Here is a 22367-nt window from a genome sequence, read left to right as displayed (position 1 = left end):
AGGAAAAATTCCAGGTAACAATAGTGTCCAGATAAAAATATTGTATAAATATTAGATGACGCATACCCAGACACACTTGTCACACTTATCTAAATTGAATGGTCATGTGAAAGAAATGCTTTAACCCCCAGCCCCAGGAAAAAGTACTACATTGTCTTACTTGAGTAAAAGTATGAATTCAAATTCCTTATATTAAACCAGACTGCACAATTTTTGTTTTTTTATTGACGGATCGCCAGGGGCACACTCCCAACACTCAGAATTGACAAACAAAGCATTTGTGTTTAGTGAGTCTGCCAGATCAGATGCAGTAGGGATGACCAGAGAAGTTCTCTTGATAAGTGCATGAATTAGACCATTTTCCTGTCCTGCTAAGCATTCAAAATGTAACGAGTACTTTTAGGTGTCAGGGAAAATGTATGGAGTAAAAAGTACATTATTTTCTTTAAGAATGTAGTAAAGTAAAGAGTAAGGTAAGGTAAGGTAAAAATGACTTAAGTGGTACTTACACTACTGAGTGCAGGTAGTCTGTAGCAGTGAAGTAACAGCCAAGCTAAGGCGTAACAAACACTGATACCCTGATGAAGACAGCTTGTCAGTCGAAACGTTATTATTATTGCATCTTAGCTCCTAGAGTGTGAGGCTCTCCTTTTATTTTTCAAGTGCTCTACTCCGCTAGCCAGCACCTCGCCTAAACAGGTGTGCGTTTCTTTTGCCTCAAGAAATCAATGGGCACTTGATTAGACTTGCATCAGTGAACTGTTACAAAATAGGTTTTGTTTGATATTTTGGGCAGTGGGGAGAGAAATCACATCCAGGACTTATCGTGTTGTGTTATCGTTGGGGCTGGTCCTTGAAATCAGTCTCCACTATGGATTTTCATCCTCACTCTCCCTAATTTAAGCTTCATAATAGGGTCCATAATGTGGCTAAACCACTATGAAGCCAGTGACTATGAGAATGGGAGAGGTGCTGTTTGCTTGGCTATAGCTGACAATGCTGTTAACTTGGTTTATGAACAAAAAATGCCACACTGATATTAAAACTAACCAAAGAAATTAATATCTACTGTCACTGCATCGATATGGAGAGGGACCGTTTCAAAGAATTGTAACAAGACGATGTATTCAAACAAAATAAGAAAGACAAAGAAGCTGGACTTAAAATTAGACTTTTCCTTAGTGGTGCTTATCTAAAAAATACCCACACAGTCCAGTACAATTCAATGGCTCCAAAAAGCTTTACATCATCTGTACACAGTAATAACAGAGAGGTGAGTTTGAGCTGAGGCTATTCGTTTTAATGAGGAATCTTTGGAGCTTGAATAAATCCTGTGTGTGGAACAGCACAAACTGGAATTGAACCACTTTGTGTACCTTTTATTTACTTTTAGTTCACCTTTATTTAACCAGGTAGGCTAGTTGAGAACAAGTTCTCATTTACAACTGCGACATGGCCAAGATAAAGCAAAGCAGTGCGTCACAAACAACACAAAGTTACACATGGAATAAACAAACATACAGTCAATAATACAATAGAAAAAGTATATATACAGTGTGTGCAAATGAGATAGGATAAGGAAGGTAAGGCAATAAATAGGTCATAGTGGCGAAAGAATTACAATATAGCAATTAAACACTGGAGTGATAGATGTGCAGAAGATGAATGTGCAAGTAGAGATACTGGGGTGCAAAGGAGCAAAATAAATAAAATAAACAACAGTATGGGGAAGAGGTAGTTGGATGGGCTATTTACAGATGGGCTATGTACAGGTGCAGTGATCTGTGAGCTGCTCTGACAGATGGTGCTTAAAGTTAGTGAGGGAGATGTGATTTTTGCAGTTCGTTCCAGTCATTGGCAGCAGAGAACTGGAAGGAAAGGCGGCCAAAGGAGGAATTGGCTTTTGGGGTGACCAGTGAAATATATCTGCTGGAGCGTGTGCTACGGGTGGGTGCTGCAATGGTGACCAGTGAGGTGAGATAAGGCAGGGCTTTACCTAGCAAAGACTTACAGACGACCTGGAGCGAGAGGGTTTTGCGACGAATATGAAGCGAGGGCCAGCCAACGAGAGTATACAGGTCACAGTGGTGGGTAGTACATGGGGCTTTGGTGACAAAACGGATGGCACTGTGATAGACTGCATCCAATTTGCTGAGTAGAGTGTTAGAGGTTATTTTGTAAATGACATCGCCGAAGTCAAGGATCGGTAGGATAGTCAGATTTACGAGGGTATGTTTGGCAGCATGAGTGAAGGATGCTTTGTTACGAAATAGGAAGCCAATTCTAGATGTAATTCTGTATTGGAGATGCTTACTGTGAGTCTGGAAGGAGAGTTTACAGTCGAACCAGACACCTAGGTATTTGTAGTTGTCCACATATTCTAAGTCAGAACCGTCCAGAGTAGTGATGCTGGACGGGCGGGCAGGTGTGGGCAGCGATCGGTTGAAGAGCATGCATTTAGTTTTACTTGCATGCAAGAGCAGTTGGAGGCCACGGAAGGAGAGTTGTATGGCATTGAAGCTCGTCTGGAGGTTAGTTAACACAGTGTCCAAAGAAGGGCCAGAAGTACACAGAATGGTGTCGTCTGCATAGAGGTGGATCAGAGAATCACCAGCAGCAAGAGCCACATCATTGATGTATACAGAGAAGAGAGTCGGCCTGAGAATTAAACCCTGTGGCACCCCCATAGAGACTGCCAGAGGTCCGGACAACAGGCCCTCTGATTTGACACACTGAACTCTGAGAAGTAGTTGGTGAACCAGGCGAAGCATTCATTTGAGAAACCAAGGCTGTTGATTCTGCCAATAAGAATGTGGTGATTGACAGAGTCGAAAGTCTTGGCCAGGTTGATGAATACAGCTACACAGTACTGTCTCTTATTGATGGCGGTTATGCTATTGTTTAGGACCTTGAACGTGGCTGACCAGCTCGGAAACCAGTTTGCATAGCGGAGAAGGTACGGTGGGATTCGAAATGGTCGGTGATCTGTTTGTTAACTTGGCTTTCGAGGACCTTAGAAAGGCAGGGTAGGATAGATATAGGTCTGTAGCAGTTTGGTTCTAGAGTGTCTCCCCCTTTAAAGAGGGGGATGACCGCGGCAGCTTTCCAATCTTTGGAGATATCAGACGATACGAAAGAGAGGTTGAACAGGCTAGTAATAGGGGTTGCAACAATTTCGGCGGATAATTTTAGAAAGAGAGGGTCCAGATTGTCTAGCCCGGCTGATTTGTACGGGTCCAGATTTTGCCGCTCTTTCAGAACATCAGCTATCTGGATTTGGGTGAAGGAGTAATGGGGAGGGTTGGGAAAGTTGCTGTGTGGGGTGCAAGGCTGTTGACCGGGGTAGGGGTAGCCAGGTGGAAAGCATGGCCAGCCGTAAAATAAATGCTTATTGAAATTCTCAAATATCGTGGATTTATCGGTGGTGACAGTGTTTCCTAGCCTCAGTGCAGTGGGCAGCTGGGAGGAGGTGCTCTTGTTCTCCATGGATTTTACAGTGTCCCAGAACTTTTTGGAGTTTGTGCGACAGGATGCAAATTTCTGTTTGAAAAAGCTAGCCTTTGCTTGCTTAACTGCCTGTGTATATTGGTTCCTGACTTCCCTGAAAAGTTGCATATCGCGGTGGCTATTCGATGCTAATGCAGTACGCCACAGGATGTTTTTGTGCTGGTCAAGGGCAGTCAGGTCTGGAGTGAACCAAGGGCTATATCTGTTCCTGGCTCTACATTTTTTGTATGGGGCATGCTTATTTAAAGATGGTGAGGAAAACCATTTTAAAGAATAACCAGGCATCCTCTACTGACGGAAGGCGGTCAATATCCTTCCAGGATACCTGGGCCAGGTTGATTAGAAAGGCCTGCTCACTGAAGTGTTTTAGGGAGCGTTTGACAGTGATGAGGGGTGGTCGTTTGACCGCAGACCCATTACGGACGCAGGCAATGAGGCAGTGATCGCTGAGTTTCTGGTTGAAGACAGCAGAGGTGTATTTGGAGGGCAGGTTGGTTAGGATGATATCTATGAGGGTGTCCGTGTTTACAGATTTGGGGTTGTACCTGGTAGGTTCATTGATAATTTGTGTGAGATTGAGGGCATCAAGCTTAGACTGTAGGATGGCCGGGGTGTTAAGCATGTCCCATGTACCAGTTTAGTTCACCTAACATCACAAGCTCTGAAGGTAGATGGGGGGCTATCAATTCACATATGGTGTCCAGGGCACAGCTGGGGGCAGAAGGTCGTCTATAGCAAGCGGCACCGGTGAGAGACTTGTTTCTGGAAAGGTGGATTTAAAAAAATAGAAGCTCAAATTGTTTGGGCACAGACCTGGATAGTATGACAGAACTCTGCAGGCTATCTCTGCAGTAGATTGCAACTCTGCCCTCCTTGGCAGTTCTATCTTGTCGGAAAATGTTGTAGTTAGGGATGGAAATGTCAGGGTTTTTGGTGGTCTTCCTAAGTCAGGATTCAGACACGGCTAGGACATCCAGGTTGGCAGAGTGTGCTAAAGCAGTGAATAAAACAAACTTAGGGAGAAGGCTTCTAATGTAAACCAAGGCTTTTGCGGTTACAGAAGTCAACAAATGAGAGCGCCTGGGGAATGGGAGTGGAGCTAGGCACTGCTTGGCCTGGATTAACCTCTACATCACCAGAGGAACAGAGGAAGAATAGGATAAGGGTACGGCTAAAGGCTATAAGAACTGGTCGTCTAGTATGTTCGGAACAGAGAGTAAAAGGAGCAGGTTTCTGGGCACGGTAAAATAGATTCAAGGCATAATGTACAGACAAAGGTATGGTAGGATGTGAATACAGTGGAGGTAAACCTATGCATTGAATGACGATGAGAGAGATATTGTCTATAGAAACTTAATTTAAACCAGGTGAGGGCACCGCATGTGTGGGAGGTGGAACTAAAGGGTTAGCTAAGGCGTTTTGAGCAGGGCTAGAGGCTCTACAGTGAAATAAGGCAATAATCACTAACCAAAACAGCAATGGACAAGGCATATTGACATTAGGGAAAGGCATGCGTAGCCGAGTGATCATAGGGGTCCAGTGAGTAGCTAGGCGGGCTGGAGACACGGCGATTCAGACAGCTAGCGGGCCGGGGCTAGCAAGCTAGCAGAAGGGCCTTAGAGGGACGTCGCGACGGAAGAAGTCTGTTGTAGCCCCCTCGTGCGGTTACGTCGGCAGAACCAGTCGTGATGGATCAGCAGGGCTCCTTGTAGTAAAAGGATCCAGGCCAATTGGCAAAATAGGTATAGTGGCCCAAGAAATTGGCCAATGGGCCTCTTCAGCTAACAGTCCGATATGCTCTAGACAGCTAGCAGGCGAGCCGATGGGCATTCAGGGGGCGTCACGACATGGGAGCCAGTTGAAAAATCCCCTCGGGCAGATTACGGTGGTAGTCTAGTCATGATGGATCGGCGGGGCTCCGTATAGGCAGTAAAAGGGGTCCAGGCCAATTGGCAAAATAGGTATTGTAGCCCAAGGAGTGGCTGATGGACCTCTTCAGCTAGCCGGGAGAAGGGCCTAGCATAGGCTAGCTCCAGGCTAATTGGTGCTTGCTTTGGGACAGAGACGTTAGCCAGGAGTGGCCACTCGGATAGCAGCTAGCTAGCTGCGATAATCCAGGTAAAAAGGTTCAGAGCTTGCGGTAGGAATTCGGAGATATGGAGAAAATTAAGTCCAATATGCTCTGGTTTGAATCGCGCTGTGCAGACTGGCGAGAGTTGTCCGGGCTAAGGTTAGCTGATGACCGCTAGCAGTGGTTAGCTGACTACTAGCTAGTGGCTAGCTTCTGTTCGGGGTTCCGGTTCTAAAGTAAAGAAAATAGCAGATCCATACCACATTGGGTGAGGCGGATTGCAGGAGAGTATGTTGAAGTTGAGGTTAAGAAAAATATTTTAAAAAATATATGCAAAGATATAAAAAGATATATACACAGGACACGACAAGACGAAGACAAAGACATCTGACTGGTACGCCATCTTGGATTCTAAGAGAATGACTCTTATCACTTTATAATTTCAATATCATCTTTTTCAAGTGCCACAGTCCACGGACCTTGTAGATTTTTCTTGTGTTTTTTGTTATGTCTATTATTTCCATGTGGCTTTTAAAAGCATTTTCTCACCACACCAGAAACAGCGTGGTTGAGAGTCATATAAATAACTTTCCATCCCCTGTATATCCTCTAGAACAGTGGTCACCAACAGGTCGATCTTCAAGGCATTCCTAGTCGATCACCAAACATTTCTGTAGAAAAGCCAACAATAAAGCCTTGCGCTCCTATTTTTTTTCTTCAATTCGTCTTGCGCTGTTTGCAGCAGGTGCACTTGATTCAAAAGCCCTCCATGACAGGCTCCCATTTTTAAACATTTAGATTTGTCTGAAGGGACAAACTTCGCCTACGCGGCGGACCTGGAGCGCTAAAGAGCTCAAGTGCACCTATTGCGCTGGCCAATCGGTTAGGTAAAATCACTGTGCCTACAGCTTCCATGACCCCAAAGCACAGTTTGATACTAGCCTACGTGAGATGTAATAACTTTTAAAACCATGACCTGAGAGACTGTCAAATAATACAGCAAAGAGCTGCTGTTTTTATGAGTGACTTCATGTTTACGTTATTATTCGACACTTTTACAAAACATAAAACACGCTTCTCCTTACTTCTACTCACGCTACAACCAGCACTGCAGCTGCAATAAATTAGTAGCCAAATGTATCGATAGGCCTGCGTTTTGATTATTAGCAGCTCGTCGTGTTTATTTTAATATCAAGGGATATTTAACTTTCTCTGGTCATAGGAACAACATGAATGTGTGCATGAGGCAGAAATAATGTGGTGGGACTCGAGTTTTGTCATCAGGTGGAAGACGGTGTCCCCTCTCTCTGGTCAGTCTCACCGGAGGAAAGGAGAGAGCAGGGACCTGAGAGGCAGACCCTCTGCTGCTCTCTCCATCCGCTGACACTGACAATCAGATGCAGGTACCATCAGTCCAGTAAAATAACAAATAAAATGATTTCAATTTATTCTCAGCAGTGCCTCACACGTGATACAACTGATCTATTTTGTTATGAAAGCTTGAATATTGAAATGTAATATGGTCTGAGAAGAACAATATTAGCAGGCCAAGCATAGCCAATATGCTGTGATAATGTATTAGGCCTACCGCACAAACCTCATTCCAACATATATTTTTTTATTAGGTTAATGTTGCATAGGCTTACATTTTTTAAGTCAAGTTAAAACAAAATCTGAGCGGTAGATCTCAGCTTGCTTTTTGACTCCCAAAGTTTGACTCACAAAAGGTTGGTGACCACTGCTCTAGAAGAAAACAGCACTAAGGAAGCATGCAGTGATGAATACATTCATAGAGCACATTCCCTATTGTCATCCTGTCTGAGATGAGTATAGTGTAGAATATGAGTAGGGCCAGCCAGAATATATACAGGGAAGTTCTTCCACCACTACCTTAACAGTAAGGTAAATGTCTACATGTTGTGTTGTTTAAAACTAAAACTAAACTTCACTCATTCAGTGGCACAATTTGTTTTCATTTGAGTTAATCACAGCAATTTATTCGTTTAAAAAAAATAGTTTCTGCACTTTCAGAAATTCTACCCCTCCACATCCTGTCTGGGTTTAAATATTAGGCCCTTGTATCCAATGTCCATGGACGCGTAACTGTCCTAATATGGACACCGTATGAGTATACAACTTCCATGGATGTGTGACTGTGTCCTGATATTGACACCGTATAGAAATACAACTTCCATGGCCATGTGAATGTCCTCATATGGACATCGTATAGGTGTACAACTTCCATGAATGTTTGAGTCATATTTACACCATAATACAATGACTGAACTCCTTCTGAGCCCCTTTAACTACTCACAGGCAGTGGACCACGGTGCGTCCGTCTCCCCCGTCGTACTGCTCCTGCCACTTGGCCAGACGTCTCACCAGCTGCAGGATGGAGCGCTTGGACAGGGGCGTGTCGCGGTAAGCGGGCCAGCCGATGAACTGGAAATGCTGCACCAAACGGTAGCCATCCTGGGGCTGCCAAAGACAGTGAGAGAGAGAATCATAAATGAATGCCATCATCAACGTCATTGTTGTCGTCAACATCATCGTCATTGCCATTATCAAAACATCCTCAACATGGACAACATCCCAGTTAGCATCCTCGTCATAATCATCAACCACTAGCATGCTAATCTTCCTCCTCATAACCGTCACCAAAATGTGTAGATAAATCAAGTTTACCTCTGTGTCCACTGTAAACCTAAACCACTCAAGTTATTAAATAACTGCTGATGCAATCCCAGTGTATTTTGGCTCATTGTAGCAATGCTTTCCGTAGCCAGAGCAGAGCAGACGATTGGCAACTACAATAACGACGTCAGCTGGCTCCGCGCCCCAGCTGGTGGCGGTGGTGATGGGACCATTTCATGGTAAATTGGAGATGCCGCCACTGTGGCTTTTCGCACCGGCACAGCGCTAAGTGTTGATTAGCTGGCCAGCAAAGCCTGCCTGTGATGCTGGTGAAAGTGGGAGAACCATGAGTGAACGAGAGGCAGAGAAGAGGAGAGAGAGAAGAGTAACCATGTGCCACGAACACAGGGATTCGCATTGTGGTGATTTAAACGGGGTCTAATGAGTAGTACCGTAGAACAAAGCCCCCTCATATGAAATCAGTCTAAACCAGCCACTGCTCTGCCAGGCTGGACCTGTCTGTTAGCGCCATCTGCATTGGCAGGGCTCAAAGCAGAGGGTAAATATTTACAGGGTGATAAACATGATACAGACCCTGGCCATGTTGCAGATCCTGAAGATGCGGTTGATGATATCTTCGTCGATGTCGGCTGAGATGAACTCCACCTGGATGGGGCCATAGCAGCAGGAGCTCTTCTCGGGCCAGTACTGCATGCACAACTAGGGATTGAAGAGGGGTTTAGCCATAGAAATAGAGTTTCGATGTAGTTTTACTCCTATGGGTCCATTTAATCGGTGCACCGATCACAGAATATTGACTTGAATGGGAATGTCCGTTCTAGTTGAAGTTCTAGTTCTGGTATGAGCTACATCACATGTTAGGTACATCACATACTGGTGTGGACACCGTCGTTGACTACTTGGGGATTTTACCCATTGGGGAGCACTGAAAAAAATACATAAACTACACATTGCTTTAGCCATTTGAACAAAACCATCTGAGTTCAGATGCAAGGTCATACTGCTGGGCGTAAGCAATGGAAGGTTATGTGCATACAAAAGAAAAGCCTTGACCTTATTGGCCTCTGCACGGTACACCTACATCTCAGGGCCATCATGGGTTATCCTCCAGTCTACAGCTTTTGAAGGGTTCAAACCTTTCAAACCAGTCATTTGGAAAATGTCACTACTTAGGAACAAAATAGATTTAAAAAAAAAAATGTAAACGCCATGCTTTAAAGGGTCCAGACACGTTTTTAGCAATTCCCCTTGGTTTGAGAAACGTACTACAGCAGAGATTGATTTCCTGAACCTCATTCTGGAGTTCAAGGACATCCAAAAAAAACATTTTTTTTAAAGACCAAAAAAAGTGTCTGGACCCTACTATAACATGCCATTTATATCAAAAATACAGATTAGGTTCCTAATAGTGAAATTCTCCTTTAATATGGGAGGTATTGATGTGCTCTTTGCTAGGTTTCAATGTGGGTGTCTGAGTGTTCTGGTATCTATGTTGGATAGTTAAACCCTGGGCAGAGAAAAGAGCAGCTCTCCTATGAGGCTTACCCTGCTCTATGAAACTGTGTGTCTGAGAGCCGATGGAGGAAATGACAATGGAGGGATAGATAGAGATGAATAGAGAGAGAGCGATAGAGCATGTGTAAGACCCCCTGGCAGACCGACAGTCAAAAAGATTATTGGTCTGTGTGTATGTCGATGTATGCACACCCATATGTGTGTGCGAACCCCGGTGGTCAACAATACACACCTGTGCGGCATCCATCTCATTGAGCATTACTATCGAGGAGCAGTTGTAGTCGAACACCAGCCTCCAGAAGTCGGCCACCGTGTTGGGCAGTGGGTGCTGGGTTACGATGAAGGCTGCTGGCTGTTTATGGCTCTGGAAGAAAATCAATGGCAAACACCACAACACTTCAGCCCCCCGGTAGCGAGAGAGAGAGTAAAAGAAAGAGAGAGAGATGAGAGAAAGAGAGGGAGAAAGAGAGAGAGCAGAGAGGAGCAAGCAGAGACGCTGGTGGGACAGCTAACAGCCAAGGGTCACGGTGGGTTTCCAATGCCTGATCAACTCGTGGCGAAGACAAAGAGCCTGGCAGGACTCCCACGGACAGTGTTAACCTTGCATCGTGATGCATTGACAAGAGAAATCCCACTACAGGTCATTACGCTGTTGCCAGACAAGCAGGCCAGCCAGGCCGGGTCTGAGAAAGTCACTGCTGGCTTAATTTGACGCCACCTCTGTGCTTCTTATTGCCTGCCGTTCTTTTCTTTTCAGCTCTGTGTAGCTTATCTGGATCTGCGTGTGTATCGTTTGGTAGATCTGCTACGAGGGCCTAGAGTATGAGGCTGCTTTGCAGTCATTACTTATCATTTATCACAGTGCTATCACTTAATGGTGTGTTGGTTGATGATCAGTTGTTAGATGATGTTGTTTGTTATCTTTTTTATTGCTGTTGCTCTATGACATATCATTTTTGTAACCTGCTATCTAATTGAGTTGCATTTGCATGTACCCAGTCACTGCAATAAATACAAAACATAACATCCCTATTCTAATTAATAACGCAACAGAACCAAGGCATATCTCAAACTAACTGATCTCTGTCTTTTCCAGGTTGGATTACATCAGCCAAGCTAAATCCAATGGTTTACGCTACTTGGCAGTCTCTGACACAATTTGCCTCAGTCATGATTGGTGTTGTGCAGACCTGCATGGGTTTAAATAGTATTTGAAATCATTGAGCGTTTGTTTGAGCCTGGTTATAGAGTACCATATGTGCAGGGTGTGCAATCAAAGCAAGAGAGAGAGAGAGAGAGAGAGAGAGAGAGATCTGAAGTGAGAGAGAGAGAGATGAGAGAGAGAGAGAGAGAGGAGAGAGAGAGAGAGATTGAATTGAGATGAAGAGATGAGATGAGAGAGAAGAGAGAGAGAGACGATGAGAGAGAGAGAGAGAGAGAAGAGAGAGAGAGAGAGAGAGAATGAGAGAGAGAGAGAGAACGAGAGAGACATGAGCGAGAGACAGAGACAGAGGAAGAGACAGAGACAGAGGACAAGCAGACAGGACAGACAGACAGACAGACAGACAGAGACAGACAGACAAGACAGACAGACCAGACAGACAGACAGACAGACAGACAGACAGAGAGCAGGCGAGACAGCGAGATTCATTTACGTCCATGAGGGCAGCGTTGATGTAGTTACTGGACTCTCCATCCACAGAGATGAGGAAAGGCAGGCAGCGATCCACAGACAGGACGTCCATGCTGCGGTTCTTGTCGTGGTTCCGGGGGAGCAGTCCCACGCTACAGTCTTCAGGCCGAACCCGGGGAGTCACGATGTTCAGAGTCTGGAGAGGGAGGATGTTATTTTGACAATTATCATAAGGTTTAACAAACATATATTTTTTAGGGGGGTTATAAGGAAACCTCCATTTTCTTAGAGTTGCTGAATATTTTAATCTTCGACACCTGCACTTTTTGTCATAACTCCTCATGTAACCGACAGGGTATCAACAATCAAACCAGAGTTGTTCGCGAGACACAAGACCATATTAGCTAAAGCCTATAGGCTAGCAACACTCATCTGAGGATCTGTTTATTGTATTTCCTTTGTTTGAGGGGTGCAAAATCCACTTGTCACTTAAATATCGCTAGATTAATTGCTTTCATTTTACTCCTGCAACTCTTTCATACTCTTGCTTGTGCCTGTCGTTTTCCCCCATTAACGCTACGACCACAGACATGTTTGCAATGACCTGTCAAACAATGGAATACATTGTCTTTCTGATGCATCTATAAGAATGCTAAAGCATAGTCTGGGATTAAACGCATCGTCTTGATACTTACATCACAAGAAAGAGACGAAAGAAAACTATTTTGATGGGTGGACAATTTATTTGTAATTAAAAAGTAATAATTTAATACAAATTAGATACCCTCAAATGAAAGCAACTTCCAAAAATGAACACTCGGATTATAGTGATACTATGTCCGATCTTGCAAACAATGTAAAGTATGTTTAGAAAGGTGTAATCTAGATCCAAGATTGTTGATTTTTTAATCCAAGGTTATCCTGCTATTGACACACTTGTTGAATTATGCAACTGAACATGACAGCAACAGTAATCAATGAAGCAGTCTAGACAGTGCAGGTGAGTGCAGATAGGCCTATACAGAACAAGTTTTTGGTGGATGCAGGCCTGCTCCACCCCTTGATGTTAATGTATTCATATATGGAAATACATCCAGTGCGTTTATGCAAATTAGTCATATATGATTTTCTTTCAACAAAAAATAAATAAAAATACCTGATACCATTAGAAAATGTATATATATATTTTTTTGCCCCTTTTCCTCCCCAATTTCGATCTTGTCTCTTCGCTGCAACTCCCAAACGGGCTCAGAAGGCGAAGGTCGAGTCATGCGTCCTCCGAAACACTAAACCGCGCTTCTTAACACCCGCCCGCTTAACCCGGAAGCCAGCCGCACCAATGTGTTGGAGGAAACATTGTTCAACTGACGACCGAGGTCAGCCTGCAGGCGTCCGGGCCCGCTACGATGAGCCAAGTAAAGCCCCCCCGGCCAAACCCTCCCCTAACCCGGACGACGCTGGGCCAATTGTGCGCCGCCCTATGGGACTCCCGATCACGGCCGGTTGTGATACAGCCCGTGATCGAACCCCGGGTCTGTAGTGACACCTCTAGCACTGCGATGCAGTGCCTTAGACCGCAGCACCACTCGGGCGGCCCATATGAGTGCATTCTAAGAAAAAAAAAAGGATACTTGAATTCCCACCAAAATCCCTGAATTGATGTGCTATAATTGAGTCAATATCTGATGGATTTAAAAAATGTATTGTTCTTCGAGACAGCAAATGTAACTCCTTTTAGTTGGAAAAGGCTAATGACATGCCTCTTAGGAAGAAAAGCGAAGGACGGACAAACAGACAGACAGACAGAGGGACATAGACAGGCAGACAGACAGATGGACAGAGAGTTTGAGAGTTAAGAAGTGCAGGGTGCTAACCTGAAATTCATCCTTAATTTGGCTGGAGTTGGTCTGTGGGTCCAGTCTGCTGATGTTGTAGTATATGGCTCTGAATTCACAGACTGGGATGGCCGTGTTTCCACACAGGCAAGCTTCAAGGATGGCGTCGTGGACAAAAACATACTGCTCCTGGGGTAGGAAATGATGAGATAACAGGTGTAATGACATACAGTTAGATGTTCATGTACTTCTACCCTTTAGGTCAACCTCAAAACACTAACCGCCTACTTTATCACAGCACTTCAACCAGTAGTTGGACCCTATTCAAATCCATTAGTCTCAATTCACATGTACTGTTGAAAAGTGTCGAGAAGCAGAGCAGTACATACAGGTAACCGAGCACAGCTGTAGAACTTTAATTGTACACAGCGACACACAAACATAATGTGTAGTCATTATTGAACGTCAATACGTCACATCTAACACAGTTCTGCGAAGGCAGCCCTGGAATTTTCAACACGTACTCTCGTGCTCTGATGAAACGGATTTCATAGCCTGAAGAGCGCTTCGCATAAATTTGCATTTTGAAGCATGCAAAGTAATATCCTGTGGAGAAGTAAATGAACCACAGGGAAAAAAGGCAGCCATGTTACAGCCTTAAAAGGAGATCAAGAGGCTGTGTGCGGTTCAACAGCAGATGCATTGTGCTCATCAAGTAGCCAGACATATTAATTCATCTCCAAAATCCCAGCCATTCGCCTGTGAATAGAATTATGCATATTTTCACTCAACAATGCAGAAGGCTCAGGGTTTAGAATGTTAATTGTGGCCATGAGAGCCGTCAGGGGCTAAATCCATCCAGAGTTGACCTCCGCTATCCATTACCTTGATAGCTGGTGCTACTCGGGAGCAGAGAAAGCCTTTTAAAAGATGAATTGCTTTTTGTTGTTTTGTGCCGGATTATCTTTGAATAGTGCTTTAAACTGACACAAATTGCCCTCTACCCATTAATGCACCCGGCACCCATTTTTAGCCATTGAAGTGGCATATATAAACACTGTGTATGACATACTGTAATTCTATCTACTCATCATTGTAGTCATACGAGTACGAGTTGGGACTAACCTAAAAAGTTTGCTGTTGTTTTATTGTTATTTTAGGGCGACTGCAAAACCGAGTGGCCGACTGGACGCAGGGTCATAACCCTAAGAGACTTAGCAAACACACCTGCAAACTCATTTGCAAAATAAAAAAAAGTGTGTGGACTAAGATATCTATTATTCAGCGTGTATGTAATATTAATAGGAACATTGGGATGGATGATGCATGACTGAGCACACTCCAGAGGTAGCTAGGCTAGTCAGACATCGGAAATCTTCCAGAGGAGACGCCACACATATTTGATCAGTTGTGATATCAAGTGTGGTGATGGTGTTGCTAGTTGTATGAACGGTTGCTAGTCATGGAGTCGCTGAGAATATACAATGTATACTGGTCTAGTGGGTACACAGAAGTTGTAATGGTTATGGTGAATACTGATGCTTATTCCTGTTGACGATAGCCGGTTTGTCGTTATGGCTATTGACAGTGGACTAGCAGTCAGAGTGATTGAGGGGAGATGAGAATCGCAGAATCGCTAATCTTGATGAAATAATGAGTAGTTAGTTGGATGCAAGGTGATTTGTAGAGCAGTGATTCTGCATGGCCCGACTGCAATGTAGTTGATCTCAAACACACACATTATCTCACAATAGTTGTTTCCCTTTCTCTCCACTAAAGAGAAGATCTTGTAATGGCTAGTGTTAGACTTGAGTAAAGACCACTATTCTGTGGAAGCCATTGCTTACTGCATGATCCACTGGGAAATTTAACCCTAATAACCTGGCTTGGATGTCTGGCAGCTGAGGCCCAGATCCCTCTGTCTCAAAGACTTAGAGACAATAGAAGTAGAATCTGGTCTGAAGGTCTGAGTTCCTTTCCTGTTCTAGAGATTCTATTTCTATGCTTTACATTCTCCCTCCATAGGACTCACTTTACAATATCCTATCTAGGCTTTAGACCAGTGGCCACCAACCTTTTTTGAGTCAAGATCACTTTGAATGAAACATTAACCAGTTAAAAACAGTTCAGTAGCAGAGGTCTGTGCAGTAGGCTATCGGCCCAATACATGTTTGAATTGCCCTGCCAATGTTTTTCCTTCTCAGACCAATTTGAAATTATATAATAAAAGATTAGGTATATGATCACACTGGTAATATATAATTTGTTGGATTACTGGTGAGGCACAGCTGAGGGAGCATAATACATCTTTCTTTTTTTTTACTGGACTGATGGCCTACATCTGATGGTCAGTTTGAAGGGAGGGAGGGAGCAGCGGTGAGGCTGCCTCTCAACCGACTCACCGTCCCTACGCTTTCCCTCCCTCAGCTGAGAAAAGTTGACAGTCTTCCAGCTGATGGCAAATCTCAAGTCGCACTGCATTATTTCTGCCTCATGCACCAATTCATGTTGTTACTCCTATGACCAGAGAATGTAAAATATTCTTCAATAAAAAAAAAAATACGAGGCACTAATAACAGCGCTAGCTCATCAGAACCATTTGTTATACTCATTCATTGCAGCTGCAGTGCTGGTTGTAGCGTGAGTGGAAATAGGGAGAATGCACATTTTACAGCGTATGGGTTATACAAGTGTCGACAGTGCTAAATAATAACTTAAACATAAACACTTACTCATAAAAACAGCAGCTCTTTGCTATATTTGTTGAGTCTCTCTCTAGTCATGGTTTTGAACTTTTGGAAATCTCACAATATCAACTTTGCTGTGTGTTCGAGGCTTTTTTCTGTGGTCTATGACTCGAGGAAACTGTGCAGACACAGTGATCTGAGCTATCTGATTGGCCAGCAGTAGTCCTATAGGTGCACTTAATTTGCTCTCTGGGCTTGCCACGTAGTCGGAGTTCTACCTTCAGACAAGTAAAATGGTTCAAAATGGGAATACTTTGCCTTCCCGGCACTAGGGTTGCTAAATCAAGTGCACCTACAACCAACAGCGTTAAACAAATAAAATAAAATAGGAATGGAAGGCTTTTTAGTTTTTTCCCCCAGAAATGTTTGGTGATCAACAAGGAATGCCTTGGTGACTGCTGGTGACCACTGCTTTAGACCATAGAAATATAATCTGTTCTTGAAGGGCTTTGTCCATGCTAGAGATTGTATTTCTATGCTTTACACCCTTCCTCCATATGACTGATTTTAAAATATCCCTGCTGAATATTTCAGGCAGAGCAACTGTGAGCAGTAGGCTGTGACATAGGATCAGTCTGGTGACCGGCTGGGAAAGGCCAACGCCAGCAGGTTACTGTCTGAGCCTTGTCAATCCTTCCGCCATGGCAATGGCAAATGCTACGCTAAACAAACTTGCTGTGTCTGAAAACTCTAGTTGCACTCTCTAATTTTATGGCTAATGCTAACTGTGTGAGTGCTGGTAATCACTATGAGCACCATGGAACCAAATAAGATCGGAATGCCTAATGCTAACTTGTATTCCTTTGCATGGCACTGTAATGACTAATGTGCAAGCTTTAATACAATATTGCTCTCTTCTCTACCCACTATCCGCACACAAGCTAATCAGTATGCTGCTTCACCAACCTCGGTTTGCACCATGTTAACCCTTTGTGAGCGCAGTTCCCGGATGCAGTTGAAGATGTCCACCACTCCCTCGTTCTCAGCCATATCCAGCATGATGTCCACAGCTATGAAACAGCCTGTCCTTCCAGCCCCGGCACTGGAAAGAGAGTGGGAGGGAGAGAGAATACAGAAACAGAGACAAAGAGAGAGAGAGCGTTTAATTTCTCCAGTATGTTCTGTACAGTAGCGACGGCAGCGACACATGAAGACACATGCTCCGGCCCTATAATAAACAGGCCGAGGGTTATATTGAACCGCGCTGAGCTCCCTCGCTTATCCAAAGGAGGTAGGACGGCCTTGCAGCGCTGACAAACAGCGTACTGCAAACCCCCCAGGTAGGGGTTAGAGCCATTTCCCCTGACCCTGGTGTTAGGTGTTAAGGAAATAAACCCAGCAGAGTGGCTGGGTGGAAGGGAAGGGAGCAAGGGAGATAGTGGTGGAGAAGAGGTAGAGGTAGGAGAGGGGGGCTGCTCAGCCATCATTCACTCGGCAGCATCTTGACAGGTCCCAGCTCCGGAGCTCAGGAGCCAGGGGCCGCTCAGTGGCTCGGCAGCCCGGCAGATTGCCTGTCAGCCGCCAGTGATTAATGGCGAGCGCAGCGAACAACTAGGTCCTGGCAGGGGGATAACGGCTAAGGAGTGCCCCAGGAAATTAGAAATTACTCCGCAGTCTGTCAGTAGGGCCTTCGCTCTGCGGGCCAAAGCTCATCCTGTTGTCCTTCATTCCATCTATCGTTCAGTTCAGTGGGGGAATGGCTGCCAACCTATAGGCAGCTCCATGGGACATTCGTTGTCAATCCTCAATGGGGGAATTCGGTTGGGGAGCAATCGGGAAGTTGTACGTCAAAAGCCAGGCTGACTTTTTTAGGAGAACATGAACCGACCATGGTTTGTGTTGTGGAAAAGCGACGATGTACTGAATGAGAGGTACAGGGAGGTTAAATATTATGGGTTGCTACGGGGATGCAAATGCCATGCCTCTTAGGAAGAAAAGAGGGACAAACAGACAGAGGGACAGAGACAGAAAAACAGACAGCCAGATAAAGGGAATGTCACTCTCCTGCGACAGGTGTGAACGTTTCCTTTTTCCAAGGTGGTTCGTAAAGGTTAATGTCATCGATCCAATTTATGAGTGGGCGAAGATAAGGGGCAGGAGATAAAGTGGCGGTAATAAACTTTGCCATAGTCTCTCCCCATCTCGTCCTCGGGGGTATTAAAGGGAGCAAGGCGCCCCATGCTTCATGAGAGCAGAAAGAGCAGCGCTTGGCACTTGAGCTAATCCACTCTGAAAATGTCTTAGTCACATCTGCTTTGTTTTGAGAGACCCGAGCCAAATGTAAAATTGCATTGTGCCATTTAGCAGCCTCTCCCTGTCACATCTCATTGTGCACGCTCACGCACTCCCTCCCTCTGTCCCCTCCCCTCTTCTCCACTCCCCCTTGCCTCCCCTACCCCTCCCCCTTCACCTGTCTGAGCTCAATGCCTCTGTTTCAAGGGGTGGGTGTTTGAGTGGGCTGGGGAGGGGTAGATGAGAGAAGGAGGAAGAGAGAGAGGCCTTAGTCTCCCATCGCTCTCGCTCATTCATTTTTCCACTTAAAAATGTATTTGAAGGCTCCCAGCTACATTTTTGTCATTTAGCAGATGCTCTTATGCAGAGCGACTTACAGGAGCAATTTGAGTAATAATGCCTTGCTCAAGGACACATTTTTTACGAAGGCAGCTCAGGGATTCGGACCAGCGACCTTTTGGTTACTGGCCCAATGCTCTTAACCACTAGGTTACCTGCCGCTAGCTACTGTTGTTATTTCTGATTAAATAAAGTATAAATAAATACATAGACAAAAGCCCCGAGTGTCAAATATGTCATCCCAGTAGTCCTGTGTTATGTCCCACAATCCCCCTAAGTGTGGACAGTACGTACCTGCAGTGGGCCACAATGGGGCCAGCGTCGGGCGGGTTGAGGAACTTGACCTGGCGGACGAAGCCCAGGAGGCCGGTGGCATAGCAGGGTACCCCGTGGTCAGGCCAGCTGGTGAAGTGGAACTGACGGATCTCTCGAATCTCGTGGTGGCCCTTCTGAGAAGAAACAAAATGGAGGCTTAAATGGAGACAAATGGTGTATACATGACAAGTTGGAAGTTTATAAGTTATTTGCATAGAGCTTCCTATTGATTGATTCTGATACTTTCCAAGTGGGAAACTTGGGCCTCCTCTTTCTACAACAGGTTTCCAAGTTAGAAATGTCTGAGTTTCCTGTGATTCCTGGAAACTGCGGGCAGACTAAACAAAATGGAGACTCAAATGAAGACATATGGGACTTCCTGGAAACTGAAGATCTCACGGGCTCCAATTCCATCTCAACAACTGAATATACAGTAGCTATCGATTTGTTTATTTTAAGAAAATACATTATGACGACTTAAGCATACAGGCAAGTATTGAGGGGAACAAAACAAAGGTGATTTGATAACTGGAGGCCCATTGATTTCCTTTCCTTTGATGTTCAAATTACATTCTGAAATCAATACGGGGTAAACATCTAAGATGGGAAACAACAAAGCCACAACATGCAGTAAATCAGAGATTGGGAAAGGTAGGTAGGTAGGGCCTAGCTCATGTTTACCATGGCAACGTGAACTTGGCAGAGTGGAAAGTAACTCACTCTTAAAGGCACGTGGCATGATACTAAAAACCCACTCCAATAAGGCTATCAGCGAAGGCAGCAGCACATAAAGGGAGTGAATGTGCGGAAACTGGAATAAGGCCATTTACAGAACAGTAGAGCGCTGGGCTTCAGTAGTAATAATAATCACAGGCTTCACACCTCCACTCCCTGCGCTAATGCTAAGCGGTTAATTGCCATTTGGGTTGGTGAGCTGTTTAATCCCTGCCTGCCAGCTTTGATATGCCAGCAAAACCCACATAACAGTTTAATACCGCAGTTAAAATACCTTCACTGTTTGGAGTGTATGGACATATACCACCTTTAATAGTGCATTGGAGTGTAACAGTGTAAAGCGGGGGTAAACTGTGTCTAAGCTTGCCAAACCAGTGGGCTCTGGTTTAACATATTCTCAATGGATTAAAGTGCGAGTGTGTGTGTGCAGGCCTAAACATCTATCTATCTGCGTGGTGCAGTAAAATAATCCCCTTGGACTCATCATTAATAATGCCTTTCATAATTTCCGAACTCATTATTTTCTGCAATTAAAACAATTTAATACGCTCTATTTGAACGCATACGCATCCGAAAGCGTAATTCCCGGCCATCACAGTGCACTGCTTTTTAAGGCACAGGAATTAAGGTTGTGGTGTGATGGTGGAGTTTCGTAATGACAAATGTCCCATTTCCCTTTCAAATGAAGAGTGTGAGCAGGTTAAAAGGAACTTTAGCTTTCTTGCAAAACAGATGGATTAAAGCATTGCAAAATTTGTTGACTACTAGCTCGTGTTGTTTGCTTAAGCAGCTTTCACAGAGCCACAGAAAGATGCATTTCAAGCCTATCAATGCGTGCTAGTTTCGTGACTGTTCCTCTGATATTTCCCTTTTAAAGGGAGCTAACAGAACAATAGCGTCGCATACGGAATCCTGCATCCCAACTGTATTGTGCTTCTTTCAATGCAAATCCTCACTGATTACCAGTGTTCAATTATACTCTCATTTCCCAGTTGGACAACATGGCTTCACCTTGCTGTCAACCACAATGTTAATCCGGTAAATTGGAATGAATGAAAACAAAACAAGCAAGCCTGGCTATTGACTTAGTCGGTTTACCTTCTGTACTGTGAAGGTGCGGATGACATACTCGGCCAGTGGCTCTGTCTCGATCAGTGTCACCTTGACATCTCCGTACACTTCAGTCTCGTCAGGCCAGTACCTCACACACTTCACCTGGGCAGAGAAACATATATGGTCAGTGCTTTGTCTCTTACAGAGGCTGTATGGGACGTTTGCCTCTGGAGGTGCTGTTGAGCCAAAAGGGGTCCCTGAAATGGACAGAAATAATATTATTAAACATAACATTAAAGGACCAATCAGAGGAGTTGATAGCATAGAAATATAAACTCATTCGATTTCTGTGGTTGATAATACATATAAAGAGGCCTGATTTAATGGCATTGAATTCAATTTTGTCGTCACATATTTGATGTTGATTTATTTTACCTATTTGTTATCGCATATATTTGTTGTGAACAGTAATGGTATGAGGTGTAGGGAAGGGGAATACGAACTATGATTGACACACCCTGATCTATTAAACAACTGGCTTTTGCAGCGGGGAAAAAAACAGCACAGAAATCCATTCAGTATAAGATCTTAGCCGCTTGCTCTAACACCTTTCAAATCCTCTTTGATGAACTCACCCTGCCCACTTCCACCAGGTTGGTAACCATGACAATACTGCCGGAATTCTCCTGCCAGATCATCCTCCAGAAATCCCTCACTGTCTCCTGCATGGGGCCTGGAAGGAGAGAAGGAGAGCAAGGATGAGATCAAGAAGGATTGGACAGAGATAATGTCATAACAGGAATCAGGAAGAACACATAGGAGCAATGACTGTATATATGAATAGGCAAAGCCATCGATCACCTGTACCATTCATTCCTATGTGAAAACTCAAGTGTTTCTTAATCTTGGGGACCCAAAGGGGTGCACATTTTAGTTTTTGCCTTAGCACTACACACCCGATTCAAATAAGATGAGTTGACCATTGGAATCAGGTGTGAAGTGCTAGGGCAAAAACAAAAAATGTGCACCCCTTTGGGTCCACAGGACCAAGATTAAGAAGCACTGAATTGAAGCCAAATCAAGTCAGTAAAGATGGAGACTCATGGTGACATAACATACACAGTATGAGCTACTCCAGGAAGTGACATTGCAGGTTAGCTCAGTGTTGCCCCATCTCATTGAAGTTGAAGGCCAACTGGGGTACTGCAGGCTGCCATTAGCAACTAAATAATCCTTATAACTTGTGCGATTTTAAAATAATCGGTTCAAGAACATACATCTGGTGTATTAGAAGCAGATATTGGTACCATGATTGTCTTTGAATTATACTTTTTATTTTTTACACAAAGATTGACCACAAAGATTGCACATTTTCCATTCAGAATTGGGGATCCTGTTTTTTGCTAACAATGCCTGCAGTACCGTGGTCGGCTTTGAACTTCTGTGGCGTCAATGAGAGGGGGCAGTCGTTCTCCCCTGCATCATGTTCAAATTGTGTCATTCGGGCCTCTTCCAAAATGATACCCTATCCACGAAAATGGCACATTGTATCCCCCAGAGCCCCCATTGACCTCCCAGTGTAGTTATACTTCCTAAATAATATTCAGACATCACTGTCTCATCAGTATTTGGTCGCGTTCCCCTGCTCAGACGTTGCATGCATCAACCAATGGTTGTGTGCCATGTCATCAACTGTGTCATTGACTGACAGAATTCTATAACGTGTGGTT

The 22367-nt window shown here is 44.3% G+C and overlaps 1 protein-coding gene across 1 annotated transcript in view; it reads right to left on the bottom strand.

Moving 5' to 3' along the window:
- LOC112080517 (protein tyrosine phosphatase receptor type T) overlaps nt 1-22367 on the bottom strand; it is a 265993-nt gene that overhangs the window by 7934 nt on the left and 235692 nt on the right. Inside the window, exons 19-27 of the mRNA XM_070442613.1 lie at nt 21273-21370; nt 20683-20799; nt 18829-18983; nt 16870-17005; nt 13256-13405; nt 11404-11577; nt 9981-10112; nt 8807-8932; nt 7893-8056 (exon numbers count right to left, since the gene is read on the bottom strand). Coding sequence (XP_070298714.1) covers nt 7893-8056; nt 8807-8932; nt 9981-10112; nt 11404-11577; nt 13256-13405; nt 16870-17005; nt 18829-18983; nt 20683-20799; nt 21273-21370 — 1252 coding nt within the window. The remainder of the gene's footprint in view (nt 1-7892; nt 8057-8806; nt 8933-9980; nt 10113-11403; nt 11578-13255; nt 13406-16869; nt 17006-18828; nt 18984-20682; nt 20800-21272; nt 21371-22367) is intronic.

The sequence above is a fragment of the Salvelinus sp. IW2-2015 genome, unplaced genomic scaffold, assembly GCF_002910315.2.
Source record: "Salvelinus sp. IW2-2015 unplaced genomic scaffold, ASM291031v2 Un_scaffold16356, whole genome shotgun sequence".
Taxonomy (NCBI): Eukaryota; Metazoa; Chordata; class Actinopteri; order Salmoniformes; family Salmonidae; genus Salvelinus; species Salvelinus sp. IW2-2015.
The sequence above is the reverse complement of the archived record's forward strand: the minus strand, read 5'-3'. Positions and strand labels throughout refer to the sequence as shown.